Below are 21,456 nucleotides of genomic sequence, written 5' to 3' on the forward strand. Positions count from 1 at the left end.
CTCTGCTTCCTGCCCCCTCTATGCTCCACATACTGTCTATGCTTCTGGGCCCCATTTGGAGCTACTTGTGAACGGTCTAGGCACCCAGGGGTCAAGTCCTAAAAAAAGTGGGGGTGAGGACTCATTAACCTCCCAATTGAATGTGGCATCACCAGAAATTAACATATCAAGGGGACCTCTGAAAAAATTGGAGGACTCCTGAAAAAAGTGGGGGGACTCTGTCCACCCATGTGTACCCTCGATTTGAGCCCTGTATGCACCCCTGCTCTTTGCTCCATTCACTGTTTCTGATTCCTGCGCTGGTTTGCAATCTGTGGCTCGGTCGCTGCACCTCTGCTCCATGCACTTGCTCTGCTTCATGACCCATGTCTTCTTTCCCGTGCTCCCTCCCCAGTCTGTGCTCCTTAGATCTAGTCTATGCACCCCTTCTCTTTGCACCATGTACTGACTCTGATTCCTGCCCCGTCCTATGCTCCTTGGCTCAGCCGCTGCACCCCTGTTCCATGTACTTGCTCTGCTTCATGACCCATGTCTTCTTTCCCGTGCTCCCTCCCCAGGCTGTGCTCCTTAGACATGGTCTATGTACCCCTTCTCTTTGCTCAATGAACTGGCTCTGCTTCGTTGCCCCATCAGTTCTCTATGTCATTTCTCTGCTTTCTGGCCCTGGCTAATTTTCTATGCTCTTAGTTTTCAGTGTATGTTACTTGAATGGGGTCTATGCACCCCTTGCTCTTTGCTCCACGTTCTGGCTCTGCTTCCAGGCCCCCATCTATCCTCCTTGGTCTCTGCACCTCTGCTCTTTGCTCCGTGTACTCAATGTGTTTCCTTGCCCAGCCTATGCTTCTTGGCTCTATCTTTTCACCCCTGCTTCAGGTACTGTCTCTGATTCTTGACCCAGGGCTCCTTCCCTGTGTTCCCGCCCCCAGTCTGTGTTCTGAGGATCTGTCTCTGAACCCCAGCTCCATTTATGGTCTCTGCTTCCCGACGCAGGCTTTATTTTCTGTGCTGCTCCCGGCCCTCACCCTATGCTCCTTGGCTGTGTCTTTGCTCTATATAATGTCTATATTTTAAGGCCCAGTCTTCTTTCTTGGGCTCCCTCTCCCAGTCTGTGCTCCTTTGATCTGTCTCTGCGGCCCTGCTCCCGTGTACTTGCTTCCTGGCCAATTTCCTGTGTTCATGGCCCGTAGACTGTGCTCCTTGAAACTAGACTATGAACTCCTGCTCTTTGCTCCATGTACTTGCTGCTTCTTGCCCAAGTCTGTGCTCCATGTATCTGCCTCTGAATCTCTGCTCCATGTACTGTCTCTGCTCCCTGACCCACTTCCTGTGCTTCTGGCACCCGTCTGTGCTCCTTGGAGGTGTCTATGCACCCCTTCATTTGCTCCATATAATGTCTCCGTTTTATGCCCATGTGTCTTTCCTGTGCTCCTTCCCCCAAGGTGTGCTCCCTGCATCTGTCACTGAACCCTTGCTCCATGTACTATCTCCATGTACTGTTTCTGCTTCCTAACCCATTTCCTTTGCCTGGCCCACATTTTGTGCTCCTTGGATCTGTTGCTTCACCCCTACCCCTTGGTCCATGAACTCACTGCTTCCTGCTCAAGCCTGTGTTCAATGTATTTGCCTCTGAACTCCTGCTCCATGTACTGTCTCTGCTTCCTGGCCCAAGACCTCTTCCCTGTGCTCCTTGGATCCAGTCGTTGCACCCCTGCTCCATGAACTGTCTCTGCTTCCTACCCCCTCTGTTCTACATGCACTGTCTCTGCTGCCTGGCCCAAGGCTTCTTCCCTGTGCTCCTTGGATCCAGTCGTTGCACCCCTGCTTCATGAACTGTCTCTGCTTCCTACCCCCTCTGTGCTACATGCACTGTCTCTGCTGCCTGACCTAAGGCTTCTTCCGTGTGCTCTGTAGATGTGGTCTGTGTACCCATGCTGCATGTACTGGCTCTGTTTCCTGCCCCAGCATGTGCTCCATGTATCTGTCTCTGAACACCTGCTCCATGTTCTGTCACTGTTTCTTAGATCGTCCTATTTCCTGTTGTCCGAGCCCCAAGTCTGTACTCCTTAGATCTGTTCTATGCAGTGATTCTCTTTACTCAATCTACTTTCTCTGCTTCCTGTCCTCTCTATGCTCCAAATACTGTCTCTGTGCTCCTGGGCCCCATTCGCTGCTACTCGTAATTGGTCTATGCACCCCTGCTCCATGTACTCTTTCTGCTCCCTGGCCATGTTCCTGTGTTCCTGGCCTACAGACTGTGCTCCTTGAATCCAGTCTATGAACTCTTGCTCCATGTACTGTTTCTACTCCCTCTCCCTGTCCCACTTCCGTGCTCCTGGCCCCAGACTGTGCTCCTTACATGTGTCTCTGCACCCCCCTTCCTTGCTCCGCATAATGTCTCTGTTTTATGCCCCCGAGCCTCTTTCCTGTGCTCCCTCCCCCAGTGTGTGCTTCCTGCATCGGTTGCTGAGCGCTTGCTTCATGTACTATCTATGCTTCCTGACCCATTTCCTGTGGCCCACAGTTTGTGCCCCTTGGATCTGTCGCTACACCCCTGCTCCTTGCTCCATGTAATCACTGCTTCCTGCTCAAGCCTGTGCTCCATGTATCTGTCTCTGAACTCCTGCTCCGTGTACTGTCTCTGCTTCCTGACCCAAGGCGTCTTCCCCGTGCTACTTAGGTGTGTTCTCTGTGCACCCCTGCTCCGTGTACTGTCTCTGCCTCTTGTTAATTTCCTGTGATGCCAGCCTCCCGACTATGCTCCTTAGAGCTGTCTCTGCTTTTCTGTTACTTGCTCCATATAATGTCTCTGTTCTATACTCCTGGGCTTCTTTCCTGTTCCCCCTCCCCCAGTGTGTGCTCCCTGGATCTGTCTCTGAACCCTTGCTCCATGTACTGTCCCTGCTCCCTGGCCCACTTCCTGTGCTCCCGGCCCACAGTTTGTGCCCCTTGGATCTGTCGCTACACCCCTGCTCCTTGCTCCATGTATTCACTGCTTCCTGCTCAAGCCTGTGCTCAGTGTGGCTGCCTCTGAACTCCTGCTCCATGTACTGCCTCTGCTTCCTGGCCCATTTCCTGTACTCCCAGCCTCCTGACTGTGCTCCTTGGACCTGCTCCATGTACTGTCTCTGCTACCTGGCCCATTTCCTGTACTCCCAGCCTCCTGACTGTGCTCCTTGGATCTGCTCCTTGCTCCATGTACTCACTGCTTCCTGCTCAAGCCTGTGCTCCATGATCTGTCTCTGAACTCCTGCTCCATGTACTGTCACTGCTCCCTGACCCACTTCCTGTGCTCCCGGCCCACAGTTTGCATTCTTGGATCTGTCGCTACACCCCTGCTCCTTGCTCCATGTACTCACTGCTTCCTGCTCAGGCCTGTGCTCCATGATCTGTCTCTGAACTCCTGCTCCATGTACTGTCTCGGCTTCCTGGCCCATTTCCTGTACTCCCAGCCTCCTGACTGTGCTCCTTGGACCTGTCCCTGCCCCCCTGTTACTTGCACCATATAATGCCTCTGCACTGTGCCTCCGGGCTTGTTTCCTGTTCTCCCTGCTCGTGTCTGTGCTCATTTGCTTCTCCTTGCCTTGCAGAGTTTGGCTTCTGTTTGCTCTCTTCTCCCTGACTGCGCTGGAGCTGGTGCAAGCGGTAAGTTTCTTCATCCGTACCTACTGCAAGCTGGCCTTCACTGCTCATGCTCGGAGCTCCCAGTGCTGTTGCCATCTCCAGTGAGAGCCTCTAATGTCTCACACTTGCAGTGAGTGCTGTGGCTATAGCCCGGTGATACCACCATGCACTACTGGAGCATGCAGTACTGTGTGTATCTCCTGTGGCATCCTCGCACCCTGCAGCACCTGCAGTTTGCAGTAATGCGCATTCCGGCTCCTGGCCTTCGATTATAGGATCCTGCAGCACGTTTGGTGCTGTGTGCTCTGTTTTAACATCTGATGCGTGTGACCCCACATGACTGGCATTTTGCAGTACTGTGCATGTCATCTGTGTCCGGATGCAGTGACCCCTAAGCTTTTGCAGTCCATGTGCAGTGCTGTGCTTATTTATTTATTTTAATTTTTGTACCGCGCCTCAGGCCCGTTACACCCCCAATGTCAACCTCTGACGCTAAGAGCGATGGGCGTTATCCCTGTCTTAGCATATGCACAGTCTGTTCAAAAGTTTCTAAGGGCTGTGACCTCATTGGTGACATTTCTATAATGTCCGCGAATTATTTTCCCAATGTAGACTCTCTACTCGTTTTGTCTTGCTCTGAGCTGGGCAGCCCCGAATAGAAATGCATCACGTTATCAAAGCATGTATTACAAGTCAAACGTGCGCATCTATTCCAAACTTAAGGCCGCTGCCTGTTAAAAGAACTGGTGAGGATGTGTTCGCAGCAGCAGCCTCCGCAACCCAATTTACCACTACTTTACCAGCATGTGGCCGTTGCCCCATATTAGTTAAGTAGACCCATTTCCTTAATTAGCCCCACCACTTCACCCACGAATGTCTCCTCCATGAACTATAATTAATAGCACCTGTTCAACATTTAGAACATTATTGTATTAAGTAATTCAAGTAAACTGTGCAAAATTGGGTTTAACCTCTATTGGTTTGAGCACCCGCTGACGAAGGCCTTGCTCACCCACCATCGCTATGCGTGTTGTGGCCACAATCATTGGGGAAGAGTACATTTGTTGCTAGAAAAGCTATGTTATTTCACATCAATATTGTGGTAGCACAAGAAAAGAAACATTCTACCTGCACTGCGATAGCAGAACACGTTACTTCAGTTAAAACGCCACACATGCACAGCGCCACCTAGTAGCCATCCCTGGACATTCACCTCCAGGTCACAGCCACTCAGCGATGTAGCAATGCATTATGGGTATGCAAATTAGCTGAAAAGCTTGTTTTTCGCCCCCATGAGGACATTATGTTTTCTAGGGAAATGCTATTTTTTGCATACCTTTGTCAGGCCAAGGCTGGCCACTCCAAGGCTATGGGCTTTATAGGAGAATGCTGCCTGCTGTACAAAAGCACACATATCCGGTGCTCACACGCACCTTTGACTCTCTCTACTCTCTCTACTTACTTGAACTTCGGTTCCCGAGGGTGTTCAACCTACCAGCGTCTTGAGACCATACCAATGGTACATAAGGCGCTATATAAATGCAAAATAACATAACATAACATGTGAAGTAGAACTTAGTGATCCGCACCAGAAGCCGGGTACCAGTTTCCTTGCCAGGCTACCCGCTCTCCACCCGAAATGCTACTAGCTGTGCAAAACGCAAGCGTATTCCTTATCATTGTAACCAAATAAAGTTGGCATTACCCATTTAGAAACCTGACAAGCATAAATGCGCTATTAAGCGTGTTATACATGAAAAATTAAATAAACAAAATGGGAAGTACTGTGCTTGGCACAGCCTTTATGAAAAATGCCCTCCCTGCCAGCAGCTTTAATAAGCGATGTGATGAGTGCCAGTGGCGTCCCAAATGCACTGTACGTGTCAGAGTGCCAAGATCAAACGCCAGGACAGACAAGTGTATGTTGGAAGGACACGTGCATGCCAGCAGCCTTCTAAAAAGGGTGGGCGATATTCACTGCACGGAGGCACGGGTGCTTTTGATGCCACTACTAATATCAGGTGAAAGTTGCACCGTAACGCAGTGTCGTGTCCAGAGTCTTTTGACTGGAGTGGCCCAAGTGGGGCACTACTTATGCAGGGCAGGCATGAAGTACGAACGCACACACATACACATAATCATCATGGTTTAGGATAGTAGGGTGGCACCTGGGGTGGTGGCCAGTCAGATACCAGGGGTAGCACGTGCCACCCTGGCCATTCCCTGGACACGTCTCTGAGGCGTAACTCACTGTGGCGCATTACAAGGGAGACAACCGCTGAAGCTCTTTTGCAGGATTATCTGAACGAGACCACACAAATCGTTACAGGCACAGAACAATCTGTGATTACTGGGTTGTACTTCTCAGGGATGCAGAACAGCAGGTCCACAGACCAGGAGTAGGGAGCAAGAGTGGCATTTGTAAGGTGCCCTCCTTATCTTATTGTCCACTGGTCCGTCTTTCAGGTTAATGTTTGTAGTGATCTCCTGCCGCCATCGCATAAAGTGCCAGTAGCTTCCTGAGACTCTAGGCGTCAGTAGAGGGAGACTATCATGCTGTGCCCGAATTGCAAAGCATAGTTTGAGGCTTTTCTGAACCTCATCCCATCTGGAATTGAGGAGTTCGGGGGGGGGGGGGTTTCTATCATTTGAAAGATTAAGTATTTGAAGGATGAACTGTTGACCGTGTGCCTTCCGTCTTCTCATTTCCCTGGCTGCTCAACACCACAAACCCGACTTGGTTTCAAAGAGAAGCCCTTGCTTCGATTAGAGTCCTTATCGGTCTCCAGCACTAGCTTCTGTTCCAGCTCACCCTGGCCTTCAAGTTCTTGCTTCTCTTGGAGATGTATTTTGTCTCCATTCCACTGCATCTCCTGGAGTCCAAAAGCCTGTGCTTCACAGGATGCACTACTTGTCCACTAAGCATTGGATTCTTTTGGAACTGTTTTGGGTTTCTTCTCTTGGAGCTCTACTTGTCCTACAAACTCTATTTCTTTTGTTGCTCTAACTGCTTTCCTTCCCTCAGAGCCTTCCATGTTCTCAAAGCTTTTGCTTCTCTTGGGAGTCCGAATTGTCCTGCAAATCTTTGTTTATGTTGGAGCTCTAACTGGTCTCCAAATCTTTGTTTCTCTTGCAAGTCTTCTTGATCTGTCAATCTGTGTTTCTTTTAGAGTGCTCGCTGATCTCTGAGATGTTGCTTCTCATGGAGCCCTACTTGATCTCCATGCCCTTGCTTCTCTTGGATTCCTCCTTCATCTCCAAGCCCTTGCTTCTCTTGGAGCCATCGTTGACCTCCAAACTTCTGCTTCTTTTGGAGCTCCCTTTGATCTCCCGGCCCTTGCTTCTCTTGGAGTCCTCCTTGATTTCCAAACCCTTGCTTCTCTTGGAGTCCTCCTTCATCTCCAAGCCCTTGCTTCTCTTGGATCCCTCCTTGACCTCCAACGCCTTGCTCCTCTTTTCGACCTCCAAACCGTTGCTTCTCTTCGAGCCCTCCTTGATCTCCAATACCTTGCTTCTCTTCAACCCCTGCTTGATCTCCCAAGCCCTTGCTTCGCTTGGAGCCCTCCTTGACCTCCAAACCTTTGCTTCTCTTCGAGCCTTCGTTGATCTCCAAGCACTTGCTTCTTGTGGATTCCCCTCCTTGATCTCCAAGGTTTTGCTTATGTTGGAGCCCTCCCTGACCTCACCACCATTGCTTCTTTGCATTTATTTTGGTCTAGTGAACACAAAGCTCACTTGCCAGGAAAATGATTAAAATTAATCAGAACCCATTTTTGTCTTGGGGCTGGACTGTTTAGTCTAAAGGACTGAAAGGACTGTAAGTATCATTGTTAATGATATCATTGCAATAGGCAACATCAAGGCTACAATATAGTGAGTTCAGCTTAATTGATCTAATAAGTAGGTGGCTCACTTCATACACAGTCTGAAAATTATTTTAAAATCCAGAATTCATCAAGATTTAGAGATCCAGTTGTTCCTTAGATTCCCACTTAAAATCAATGTCTCCATTATTTTTGTGGTTGGGCGGGATCTTTGTGGGCTTGTATTAACACGTTACAGGCAAAATATAATAATAATTTGTACACTGACCATGAACGCAGCCCCTTAACCAGGCCAGCTATTGAATAGATCTATTAGATCTGTGAATCTGTGGTCCAGCATCTTATGTCAAAGGGAAAACGAATTCTGAGTGTAACCCCCAATACACAAATTATTGAAGCTCAGAACAAGGTGATTTTTACTGTAGGCAAAGGCATTTTACAAGACCCACCTCCGAGCAAACCAGCACTGCGCGCACACTGGTGATTCATATCCTGGTAGTGATAATTGTATATTCACAGAGATTGAAGCATTTTCACTTCATTGCCATTCCAACTTGAATAGGGATGGGCACCAACCCTTTTCAGCACTGTTTGCCAGGTCATGCACATCCCATCTCACAGGAGGATAGCTCAGGGGCAACACACACATCTTGGTAGCAAGGCGACACGGAGCACCACAGGTTCGATCCCCGGGTCGGTGCTTAGAAACCTCTGAGTATTAAGCGTGTTACAAATAACCTATCATAAAATCACAGCAGGCAATTCTTTAGGTTTTGGGAACCAGATTTGGGGCACTAGATTAGGCTATGCAAGCCTTTGGTCAGAGCTGGCCATATCTTCTCATCAAAAGGTCCAGGCAATATCTGAACACATTGTTGTAGTTCAGGGCACGATCGATTTAAACACAGGTTTGTCAACCAAAGAGTAGCAAATATGTTGTGCTCTGATCTTACTGAGTTATTACCGAGCTCTGCATGGGGTTGTATACTAATTGACCTTTTCACAATTGACCTTGGGAGAATTTACCTAATTTAGAAGGTCAATTAGGACATATATGCGGGGGGAAACCCAATCCAAAAACCCCTGCAACACCCCATGCAATCCCCTTATATTATTCATAATCCAAAACCAACCCAATTCATATATGAAATAACTAAAATAATATAAAGGTCAATTGTGCAGAAGGTCAATTAGGACCACTATAATTAGGTCAATTGTGCAAAAGGTCAATTGTAAAAGGTCAATTTGGGTAATACCCTGCGTGGTGCTACATTCTGAACAGAATCACCCCTCAGCACACCCTGGCTGAGAATTTGGCAGAGCTTGCTTTAAGTGAAGTGCCTTTTAGCTACTTTTGCAGATGGCCAGGTGACTTGCTTCAGAGCACCTTCCATAATCTGAAGCCCCTCAACTGCAAAGCAGTATCCACCCCCGCGGGCGCAGCAGTGCCAGGCAATTGGGATGGGTTCCGTCTGCACATTGGAGGGAGAGACCAGGGGCTCAGAGTTTAAATATATTGCTGGGATGTCAGAGTGTCTTTTCTTGGGAGAATCTGGGGTCTTGAAGTGGGGTACCCACAGGACTGGACTGTAACCTACAGACAGCAGCAGCAAAGCACCACAAAGAGCAACTCAATTACTATATGCAAACCAGTGCAAGATCCTAGCAACGAGCAACCTTGCGAGATCAAACATGATGTGGGTTGCGAGTGGGGTCTCTGATGATAGCGCCATGTGAAGGGACAGTGGAAAGGCATCAGGCCCATGCCTTCAGGATTTCCATGGAACAGAGAGGGGCGGAATAACTCTGTTTGGGGGTTCCATACTTCTGGTTTTGGTAAGAAGAGACTTGTGGCAGGAGCCGTACATGCAGTGGAGGGTCTCGTGTGCAGTTAGCTGGGTTGATCAAGCCATGTAGTTTAGTAAGTGATGCAGCAGTGTTCAGTGCAGATGTGTGCATCCAGAGGGACCCAGAAGAAGCAGTTGCCTAGGAGATTGATGCACTGTATTTCCATTACTTCTGTTCAGGGGTGTGCTTTCAAAGTGGTGTGTGCAAATTTGGGAAGCACTGCAAGTGTGGCACGTCCATCATCACTGTGTGGTATGATAACTCCATCAACTTATATTGATGTTCCAGCTGGGGTGCTCGAGAAGAGGGTAGGTAGTAAGTGGAGTTGCTAGTCTGGCTGGCACTGAAGATTAGTGAGGTCCAAAGAAGTGGTTTGCTGAGGTTCTAGTGCAAGTTGTAGATTACGGCTAGAATGCCTCAGGGGTATTCTCTCTGTTTCTTATGTGGGTGCATGCATACCATAATAGGAACATACCTCATCTTTGGGTCAGGTGGCACTTGAGTCCTGTTCTGCATTGCACATGTCTAAGGTTCATTGCTAAGAGACCATCTCATTATGGAATCCTTAGGGTGTGGCGTTAAATGCCTGCTGGATACTAATGGGATGTCAAGGTAGCAGCTGTTCCTTGATTGAGTTTGGTGTGTAGAGTGAGGAAAATGCAGAGAGTTGAGTGAGTGCGTGGTCTTGGGATGATATTGGTTGGTGGTTGTGTTTTATTTGAGTGACTGTGGATGGGATGGTTTTTTTGAGTGGTGTTTTGGCAGGCTTTATACCAATGTACTGCTGTTATATTGATGTCTTACTTTTCAGCTCGGTTGGTCTTGTTTTGAGGAAAATAGTGATATGTGTGTCTTCCCCTCGCTGAGGGAGAAGGCACCTGAATGTTTGTAGAGGCACATTTTTGTGTGGTTGATGTTTGGTGGGAGGGTGAGTGTCAGTAAGGAGAAGCAAACTGTCACCTGTTTGGAACTGTAACTGGTTGCAGATGGGTTTGTGGGGTGTTGACGAGTAACATTGTGGCAGGCGTCGGTGCTGTCCATGCCATGTTGTCATTGGCCAGTGGTGGTTGGTGTGTAGTTGGTGTATATGGTGTTTGGTATTGACAGTGATCTGCATTTTGAGTTGGTGGTGTGTGTGTGCGGGTGGGTTTGTTGGTTATTGAGGAAAGGAGTTGGTGATTGTGACCGTGAGTTGATTCATCGGGCGAGGCCACGCCGCGCTATGTCTATGAGTCACTGAGTTTGGGCGGCAGAGCAACTGAGGGTAATTGGTGTTTGTGATTGTTGAATGGAGAGGTGTTGTGGTCATGGTGAAGGGTGTAGGAAAACTCACGTGTACTCAGGGACTTGAGATTCGTGTGGCCCCGGGAGGTGGTAACTACTAGGGACATAGCGAGCAGTACTCGGATGGTCCATGACTTGCGCGACTCAGAAGAGCGGCGCAGATCCAGATAGCGCTGAGAAGGCGACCACCCCAGGCAGGACTGGACCAGAATAGGCCTCTACAAAAGCTAAACCTGCAAATGGTGGCCTGACTTTGAACGCTGTTTTGGAACATTTGTTGCAAAGAAAAAGGTATTTCTTGTTGTACGTTCTTTTGGCGTACCTAATAGTTGTGTTAAACCCATTCATGTCCCTTCCTCGTGGATTGCCCTCCATGCCAGCCGGTTGCCTTTTTGTGATCTGTTCTTAATTATCAGCATTAAAACCCGATTTAAATCTGCTGTTCCAAAATCCATCTCACAAAACATTGTGAAAAACAAACACTAGGTTGTATTTAAGGGAGTTGCATTGAAGTGAAATGACACGGGTTTGAGCCAGTCACGTCCCTGATATGATCAGTTACCGCCCCCCTCCCCCTTCATTAGCCAGTGCCTGGGTGCTCGTCACGCGGCGCCTGCAGGTGCCTGCGTATTTCTGCACACTCACCTTTGATGTTCTGCGCCTTTCATCAGCTACAGCCAGGTTTCATTGTCGAAGATTTTAAGCTCAGCATTTTCCCGCATTGCAGAATCTTATGTGAGGGAATACACTGAACATAACGAATTGTAAATGTCTTTTAATTTCCATCCAGAACAGCCATTTTATGCACAGGCGAATACCCGTAAGGATATGGAGCAGTATAGGTTGATTTTCATCTTGACAGAGCACATTCCAGCAACGGGTTTCCATAGATGTTTTTGTAGGAAAGCATTTTACATCTCTCAGCCCCGTCCTGTAAGTTTTAAAGGAACTTCAGACGCAAGGGCAAATGGATGCGAGGCCTGTTGGATCGCGCCCGACAGACCCTGCTCACCTTTACAGAGTTTCCAGGTGTGCATACAGCTAAGCTGTCTCACATCACTCGTGATTAGGTCAGTCCATTTTAGCTTTCTCCCGTTGCATTCTGGTTCTTATAGTCCTGTATTTATAATGGAAAACTACAAGTATAAGAAAGCAAAGAAATAAATCGAACTCCAGATATGGACAGCTCAAGATCTCTTTATGCTTCACCCAAGCAGAGTGCCTGGTTCCCAAGATTGGCTGAGTGGAAAAGAGGGGGAGGGAGGTGGCTATGGTTGAACATCCTATCTTGGTCTGCTACCAGCCTTTCAGAGTGACAGTGGGCAGGCGAGTAGGTGCAGAGTCACCAGAGGTGTTGCTACGGAGGCAGGGGCGTTGCTAGGGGGGGGGGCTAAGGGGGCTATAGCCCCTGATCTTTTGTTTGTAGCCCCGGATAGAATCTCAGGAGCTACAGCCAAAAGACTAGCTAGCCCCCAGTCCCAACAGTTCCAACATCAGCTTAGCCCCGGGTCTTTTCCAGACCTAGCAACTCCCCTGTACGGAGGGTCTGGGGGCTATATCCCCGGGTCTTTTAGTTGTAGCCCAGGATAGAAGCTCAGGGTCTACAGCCAAAAGGCTAGCGAGTCCTGGGTCCCAACAGTCCCGCGTTAGCATAGCCCCGGATCTTTTCCAGACCTAGCAACACCCCTGAGAGTCACCCACACTGCCTGGTGGGCAACACCGTTTCAGTATGGCTAGGGCAGGCCGAGCCAGTGAAAGCGATTGTAGGTGGGTCATGGAGGTCACACTTGGCGGTCGTATCAATGTGCAAAATCCTGGTACAGTGGCAGCAAACGTGGGGCAATGAGAGAAGGCCAGGTTGTGCATGCTACGCCACATTAGCCAGGGGAGCTAGGTTGAGGGGAGAATGCCAGTGTGGGGTGGTGGGTAAGCAATGAAAGGCCATGCAGAAGAGTAGGCATTGGGGCTCAGGCCCTTCCTGGTTGGTCAGAAAGTGGGGGGTTGGGGTCGTGGTCAGAAAGGGTAGGCCTGATTCAACTTTCCATAAAGGATGGGACGAGCAAGACAGAAGCACGTAAGATGCCAAGTGAGCCAGAAAGGGTGGGATTGAAGGGCGAATGCCAATTCTAGAAGGGTTGGCAATGAAGGTGGTGGCACTAAGAGGCAATGAAGGTGCTGGCATTACGGTTAGGAGAGGCCAGTCCAGCAACACCAGGGTCGGCCGGTTTGTGGAAGGTGGGGCAGGAAAAGCGGCCGGGCAGAACATGCCATGTCGCTGGTATCCGGGCCGGGGTTGTCCAACGCCAAGATTTTCAGGATACCCCTCATTAATATTCATGAGATAAATTTGCATACACTGATTTTAAATGTATGCACATTTTCCTCATGAATATTAATGAGGTATATTCTGAAAACCCTCGAGGCCCGAAGTTGGACAGCACGGTAAGCAGAGAGGGATGGCAGTCCAAGAAGGGCAGCACATGGCAGGATGAGCAGGCCATGGTAACCAGGTCGGAAGGATGGGGACAGTGGTAGGCTATGCTAGATCGACCAACGATAGAGGGGGCATGGTGAGGGGCACTGTGGACAAGACAGGGTGGAAGGGCGGGCACAGTTGGGAACTTAGTAAATGGGGGGAAATGTAGGGGATAGCCAGTGCCACAGGTCTGGAGCTTTTCCATGTTAAACTGAGCCGCCGGGTCAGCCTCAGGCTTCAATGAAGTCTAATACTTGCAGTCCACACTTACAGTAAGGGAATGTAGACCAGCAAGTACCAGAATGGCAACAGATGTGTGGCAAAGAGCCTCGACTGGCTGTGCATTTCCCTGCAGACCACTTGAGCCCCATGCACTGCTTCAGCTATAGGCCCAGAGCTCAGCTACAGGCCCAGAGCTCATCTACAGGCCCAGAGCTCAGCTACAGGCCAAGCGCTCAGCTACAGGCCCAGAGCTCAGCTACAGGCCCAGAGCTCAGCTATAAACCCAGAATCAGCTACAGCCCAGAGCTCAGCTACAGGCCCAGAACTCAGCTACAGGCCAAGAGCTCAGTACAGGCCCAGAGCTCATCTACAGGCCGGGAGCTCAGCTACAGGCCGGGAGCTCAGCCACAGGCCCAGAGCTCAGCTGTAGGCCCAGAGCTCAGCTATAGGTCAAGCCATGTCTGCTGCGAGTATATCACCCAGGCCTGACTTTTTTCTTTGCATTATCTGGACTTGTATTTTTGCAAGGGGCAATATCACAACTACACACTTGACATGGGAGAATCTAAGAGCGTTGTGCAGTTTATAATTTGAAAGGAGCAGATTTGTCACGACAGGAAATCATTTTAGCAATGAATTCATGTTAATAGACCGCTTGAGAGCCAATATTCTGCAGCTGCCAGGCATTTCCGACACCAGAGGCTTCTTCGTGCAGGAGCATTATTTCCTTTGTTCCTTTCTAAACTGCACCCATTGCACTGCCAATAATTGCAAACATTAGCATCACTGATCCAGGAACAAAGACATGCACTGTCTGTGCACACCTCCAAAAAGCCTGTTGCCCGGAGGTCCTGTCACCTGCTAAATAAACCCAGCTCTAATGGCCTGAGATTGCTTGCAGCAAGAATTCGAAATAAGTGTGCATGTATTTAATAGAAACATTGTATATTCCCAGGCTAGTCCTCCCCTGGCTCCAAGCCCTTTAACAACTTTCTGAATTCCCTTTCATTAAACCAAACTAATCTTTCTGTTGTGAAATTATGTTCAGGGCAACTTGCACGGTTTCGTCTGCCTCTTAGATCACCCTACCATTATGTCAAAATGCCCAGGTTTTAAAATCAAACTTAATACGGGTTTTGCCTCTTCCTCGAAGAGATATGGGATATGAAGGGATTTGCCCAGGATCACATGATCTGAGGGTGCGGTGAAGCCGAGAATTCCTGGTTTCTCAGCTCCTGGGGAGCATATCCTTTGCAGTATCCCACGCAGTTTGATGACATCACCAGGAATCGCTGCCCAGCTGGCAACGCCCTGCAGTGCCGATGTACTCGATTGACTACTTCCGCATGAGCATGTAGCGTGTGTGCACCAACACCGGAAACCTCATCAGCTTGAGACCGGAGCATTTCAAGGCGGTGGTTAATGAGCTTGGAGTCCTTTGTCTGGTGGAGAGATGGTTTGTCGCTTTGCCCTTCTTTCACCAGTTTGGGTTCTTGAACAGTGAACTGGCGCACGCCCCTGCATCAGGGGATGGGAAGCAGAGTTTCATTGGCTGAGCAAGGGTAACAGCCCGTTTTATTAAGACTCGCCATTAGAAATAGTGCAAACAAGTGTATCTTCTTTCTGAAAAGTTCTGCAACACGTGCACATGAAGCCAATGTGTGCAGCCGCGCGGCAACTCCGACTGAGGTAGGAGGATAAAGTGGCCATTGCAAGTGGCCCTTGGGAGCCACACCTGGCGGTCCTTTATACTCTATTAGAGTGTACAGAGTGCATAATGTGTGACTGAGTTTTGCCATCAATCAGCCATTGGATTGAGTCCACACTTGAGCGGAAGGTGCAGAATTCCACCAATTCTGCCTCGCCATAATTCTACGGTACTGACACTAGCAAGTAATCTGCCCAAGATTGAGCCAGTAAAGGCTGAGATATAGTACCCTTGGAAGGCACACATCTTTCTTTTGAGAGCAAAACACACCACATTCTGAAAATTAAGGTTAAAAGGTGGATGGTTATCCTGAGAAGAGCAGTGCACTTTGCCTTGTAGAAGACCGATCGGCAGGCCACTGCCCCAAAGTAGCACACTTCCAGTTGAGTGACTTATCGGCAGGCCACTGCACCAATGTAGCACACTTCCAGTTGTGCGATTTATCAGCAGGCCACTGCACCAATCAAGCACACTTCCAGTTGGGCGACTTATCGGGAGGCCACTGCACCAATCTAGCACACGTCCAGTTGGGCGACTTAACGGCAGGCCACTGCACCAATCTAGCACACGTCCAGTTGGGCGACTTATCGGGAGGCCACTGCACCAATGTAGCACACTTTCAGTTGGGCGACTTATCGGCAGGCCACTGCACCAATGTAGCACACTTCCAGTTGGGCGATTTCTCTGCAGGCCACTGCACCAATGTAGCACACTTCCAGTTGGGCGACTTATCTGCAGGCCACTGCACCAATGTAGCACACTTCCGGTTGGGAGACTTATCGGCAGGCCACTGCACCAATGTAGCACACTTCCGGTTGGGCGACTTATCGGGAGGCCACTGCACCAATCTAGCACACGTCTGGTCGGGCGACTTATCTGGAGGCCAATGCACCAATCTAGCACACAGCCGATTGGGCGACTTAACGGCAGGCCACTGCACCAATCTAGCACACGTCCGGTTGGGCGACTTATCGGACCAATGGGCATTATCGGGAGGCCACTGCACCAATGTAGCACACGTCCGGTTGGGCGACTTAACGGCAGGCCACTGCACCAATGTAGCACACTTCCGGTTGGGCGACTTATCGGCAGGCCACTGCACCAATGTAGCACACTTCCGGTTGGGCGACTTATCGGCAGGCCACTGCACCAATGTAGCACACTTCCGGTTGGGCGACTTATCGGCAGGCCACTGCACCAATGTAGCACACTTCCGGTTGGGCGACTTATCGGCAGGCCACTGCACCAATGTAGCACACTTCCGGTTGGGCAGACACAAACCTTTTGTAATGAAAAATGTGCTCGTGCCATGAAATGGTTGTTTTTTGCCCTGAAAGGGAAGCCTTTCACTTGCAGAAAATCCCAACCCAACCCTCTTGCTTTGCACGGGGCTCCCAGCCTATCACAGCACCCTCGATACAAGGGTTGCTTTGCACGGGGCTCCCAGCCTATCACAGCACCCTCGATACAAGGGTTGCTTTGCACGGGGCTCCCAGCCTATCACAGCACCCTCGATACAAGGGTTGCGTTGCACGTGGCTCCCAGCCTATCACAGCACCCTCGATACAAAGGTTGCTTTGCACGGGGCTTCCAGCCTATCACAGCACCCTCGATACAAAGGTTGCTTTGCACGGGGCTTCCAGCCTATCACAGCACCCTCGATACAAAGGTTGCTTTGCACGGGGCTTCCAGCCTATCACAGCACCCTCGATACAAAGGTTGCTTTGCACGGGGCTTCCAGCCTATCACAGCACCCTCGATACAAAGGTTGCTTTGCACGGGGCTTCCAGCCTATCACATCACCCTCGATACAAAGGTTGCTTTGCACGGGGCTTCCAGCCTATCACATCACCCTCGATACAAAGGTTGCTTTGCACGGGGCTCCCAGCCTATCACAGCACCCTCGATACAAGGGTTGCTTTGCACGTGGCTCCCAGCCTATCACAGCACCCTCGATACAAAGGTCGGGGCTTCCAGCCTATCACATCACCCTCGACACAAAGGTTGCTTTGCACGGGGCTCCCAGCCTATCACAGCACCCTCGATACAAGGGTTGCTTTGCACGTGGCTCCCAGCCTATCACAGCACCCTCGATACAAAGGTTGGTTTGCACGGGGCTCCCAGCCTATCACAGCACCCTCAATACAAAGGTTGCTTTGCACGGGGCTCCCAGCCTATCACAGCACCCTCAATACAAAGGTTGCTTTGCACGGGGCTCCCAGCCTATCACAGCACCCTCAATACAAGGGTTGCTTTGCACGGAGCTCACAGCCTATCACAGCACCCTCAATACAAAGGTTGATTTGCATGTGGCTGCCAACCTATCACAGCACTCTCAATACAAAGGCACAGGTCATTCTTTTTTGAAGAAAGGCTTTAATAATTATGTCTGTGATACACATCCTGGACAAGAGCTAGTCAACACCATTTCTCATTCCCCGGGCCTCTCTGCCTGGCTGGCACTAGCTGATTAGAGTTCAGGCTTGTGTAACCCCTATTTTCAATAAAGTATATAGAATGTACTCTTACGTTAGAAACATTTCCGATGGCGCCGCACTGCAATTTAGAGAGGTGTGCAGCAGTTTGGGGTGCATGCTGCTGCACTTGGTGATCGTATTGTATTGTATTGTTTATTTATATAGCACACCTAGCCCTCCGGTATCTGGGCGCTTTACTTCAGTTACATTTGTACAATGCTACAGTGGCAAGTTACAGCAAAATACAGAGATAATACTATGGGGTTATGTAAAGGTGCAATAGATACATATATACATTGTAGGTGCAGTCGGATAGGTAGGAGACTAACAGATAAGTAAGAGAAGCAAGGGGTAGCAGGCAGTTATCGAGCCTCCTGAATGGACAGCCATTTTTTTACATTTGTCCTGGATCGGGAGAATGATGGTTCTGCTCTTAGTGCTGTAGGCAGGAAGTTCCATAGTTTTGAAGCTAGGACAGGGAAGCTGCTGCCTCCTGATTTCTGAAGATGAAATCTATGGACCGTGAGACAGTGTCATTGTACAAATCAGGTGGGTGCAGTGATTTTTGGAACCGTGCTGCACTGCTTTTCATAACACATAAAATAGTTTGGCAAGCCTGCAGTAGATAGGATGCATTAAGCAGGTCTTAATGCATCCTATCTACTGAAGTATGGGAGGCAGTGTCACAAATTTGGGGTACCTGCTGCAGCATGGGGACCGTGCCTCCATGGGGAGACCTGTAACCAGGAATTTAGGTGGGTGCTAGCTCCCAAAGCTCTGGTGGAGCCAAGGCCCTAATGGGGCTCGCTACCCACAAGCAACTAAAGGCACTTTTTATTTTTTTTGGGCAGAGTTTGGGGATTCGAACCTGAGCACTGCCGCTATTAAGCCAGTGTCATAGCCACTGTGCTATTTCAGAGTTTCTGGAATCTCTTTCGTTTTATTCAATAGATTGCTTGAAGTGGCGAGCTTCATGTTTCAAAAAGTCTATTGAATGAAACAAAAAAGATTCCATTATCTACGAAATAGCACGGTGACATTTCGTAGGTGCTGAATTTCTTTTGTTTCATTTCAAACTGCTTGACACATGAAGCCCGTAACAAGCTTCATGAAACAAAAACATAGATTCCAGCACCTACGAAATAGCACAGTGCCATTTCGTAGTTGCTGGAATGCATTCATTTAAGATTGCTTGACACATGAACCACATAACAGGCTTTATGTGTCAAACAGTCTATTGAATGAAACTAAGGAAATTAAGTACCTATGGAATAGCACAGTGGCCATGTGATACTTGCTTGTTAGCAGTAGTGCTCAGGTTTGAATCCACAGCATTGGACAATAAAAAAGGTAATGGAATCCATTTTTTTACGAACCTGTGCTGGGGTTTCCGACCCAAGCCCTGCTGATGACAATCCAGTGTCACATCGCACTGTGCTTTTTGGGAGATGCTGGGTTACTTTTCTTTCATTCAGTAGACTGACAAATAAAGCCTGTGTCAAGCAGGCTGTTTAATGAAACAGGATTCTGGTTTGAATCCCCAACCCTGTACAATAAAACATTTTTTAAAACGGGCAGCGAGGAAAGCCACTTTTTTATGGTCCCGTGTTAGAGACCCTTCAGGCCATGCCCATCATTTAGGCCACACCCCCTCATTATAGCCACCCCCCCCAGATTTCTCACCCCACTTAAAGCACTGTCTGTAACCATGTGGCAAGTTCTAGTTAGAGATGTGTTTCACAATTTGTTAAGCCTGTAGCTATTTCAAAAATGACACACAGATTGTAACTGTTTCGAGGAGTACTGCAGTTTGGGAAGTTTGTAACTGTTCGAGAAGAATTTGGGCCTGCTCACATGCAAAGCAGAACATTATCCAGCCTGCTTACAAGCAGAGTGGGGCATTATCCAGCTTGCATACAAGCAGAGTAGGGCATTATCCAGCTTGCTTACAAGCAGAGTGGGGCATTATCCAGCTTGCTTACAAGCAGAGTAGGGCATTATCCTGCTTGCTTACAAGCAGAGTGGGGCATTATCCAGCTTGCTTACAAGCAGAGTAGGGCATTATCCAGCTTGCTTGCAATCAGAGTAGGGCATTATCCCGCTTGCTTACAAGCAGAGTAGTGCATTGTCCAGCCTGCTTACAAGCAGAGTAGTGCATTATCCAGCCTGCTTACAAGCAGAGTAGGGCATTATCCAGCTTCCTTACAAGCAGAGTAGGGCATTATCCAGCTTACTTACAAGCAGAGTAGGGCACTATCCAGCTTGTTTCACAGATATAGGTGGGCAGATAGAGGAGGGCATTGTCTCAGATCCGTGCAAGCAGTGTAGGGCATTATCCAGCTTGCTTCAGAGATGTAGGTGGACAGATAGAGGTGTGCATTGTCGTGTGCAAGCAGTGTAGGGCATTGTCCAGCTTGTTTCAGAGATATAGGTGGGCAGATAGAGGTGGGCATTGTCTCAGATACGTGCAAGCAGTGTAGGGCATTGTCCAGCTTGCTTCAGATATGTAGGTGGACAGATAGAGGTGGGCATTGTCGTTTGCAAGCAGTGTAGGGCATTGTCCAGCTTGCTTCAGTGATATAGGTGGGCAGATAGAGGCAGGCATTGTCCTGTGCAAGCAGTGTAGGGCATTGTCCAGCTTGCTTCAGAGATGTAGGTGGACAGATATAGGTGGGCATTGACGTGTGCAAGCAGTGTAGGGCATTGCCCAGCTTGCTTCAGAGATATAGGTGGGCAGATAGAGGCAGGCATTGTCCTGTGCAAGCAGTGTAGGGCATTGTCCAGCTTGCTTCAGAGATATAGGTGGGCAGATAGAGGCAGGCATTGTCCCGTGCAAGCAGTGTAGGGCATTGTCCAGCTTGCTTCAGAGATATAGGTGGGCAGATAGAGGCAGGCATTGTCCTGTGCAAGCAGTGTAGGGCATTGTCCAGCTTGCTTCAGAGATATAGGTGGGCAGATAGAGGTGGGTATTGTCAGTGTAGGGCATTGTCCAGCTTGCTTCAGAGATATAGGTGGACAGATAGAGGTGGGTATTGTCTCATGTGCGTGCAAGCAGTGTAGGGCATTGTCCAGCTTGCTTCAGAGATATAGGTGGGCAGATAGAGGCAGGCATTGTCCTGTGCAAGCAGTGTAGGGCATTGTCCAGCTTGCTTCAGAGATATAGGTGGGCAGATAGAGGTGGGTATTGTCAGTGTAGGGCATTGTCCAGCTTGCTTCAGAGATATAGGTGGACAGATAGAGGTGGGTATTGTCTCATGTGCGTGCAAGCAGTGTAGGGCATTGTCCAGCTTGCTTCAGAGATATAGGTGGGCAGATAGAGGCAGGCATTGTCCTGTGCAAGCAGTGTAGGGCATTGTCCAGCTTGCTTCAGAGATATAGGTGGGAAGATAGAGGTGGGTATTGTCAGTGTAGGGCATTGTCCAGCTTGCTACAGAGATATAGGTGGACAGATAGAGGTGGGTATTGTCTCATGTGCGTGCAAGCAGTGTAGGGCATTGTCCAGCTTGCTTCAGAGATATAGGTGGACAGATAGAGGTGGGTATTGTCTCATGTGCGTGCAAGCAGTGTAGGGCATTGTCCAGCTTGCTTCAGAGATATAGGTGGACAGATAGAGGTGGGTATTGTCTCATGTGCGTGCAAGCAGTGTAGGGCATTGTCCAGCTTGCTTCAGAGATATAGGTGGACAGATAGAGGTGGGTATTGTCTCATGTGCGTGCAAGCAGTGTAGGGCATTGTCCAGCTTGCTTCAGAGATATAGGTGGGCAGATAGAGGTGGGTATTGTCTCATGTGCGTGCAAGCAGTGTAGGGCATTGTCCAGCTTGCTTCAGAGATATAGGTGGACAGATAGAGGTGGGTATTGTCTCATGTTCGTGCAAGCAGTGTAGGGCATTGTCCAGCTTGCTTCAGAGATATAGGTGGACAGATAGAGGTGGGTATTGTCTCATGTGCGTGCAAGCAGTGTAGGGCATTGTCCAGCTTGCTTCAGAGATATAGGT

The 21,456-nt window shown here is 49.2% G+C and overlaps 1 protein-coding gene across 2 annotated transcripts in view; it reads left to right on the forward strand.

The window, feature by feature from the left end:
- COL4A6 (collagen type IV alpha 6 chain) overlaps positions 1-21,456 on the forward strand; it is an 856,046-nt gene that overhangs the window by 6,291 nt on the left and 828,299 nt on the right. For both annotated transcript variants that reach the window (XM_069612628.1, XM_069612629.1), the window contains exon 3: positions 3,588-3,642. In XM_069612628.1, the coding sequence (XP_069468729.1) occupies positions 3,588-3,642 (55 nt within the window). The remainder of the gene's footprint in view (positions 1-3,587; positions 3,643-21,456) is intronic.

The sequence above is a fragment of the Ambystoma mexicanum genome, chromosome 5p (assembly GCF_040938575.1).
Source record: "Ambystoma mexicanum isolate Mex_15411 chromosome 5p, UKY_AmexF1_1, whole genome shotgun sequence".
NCBI classification, from domain to species: domain Eukaryota; kingdom Metazoa; phylum Chordata; class Amphibia; order Caudata; family Ambystomatidae; genus Ambystoma; species Ambystoma mexicanum.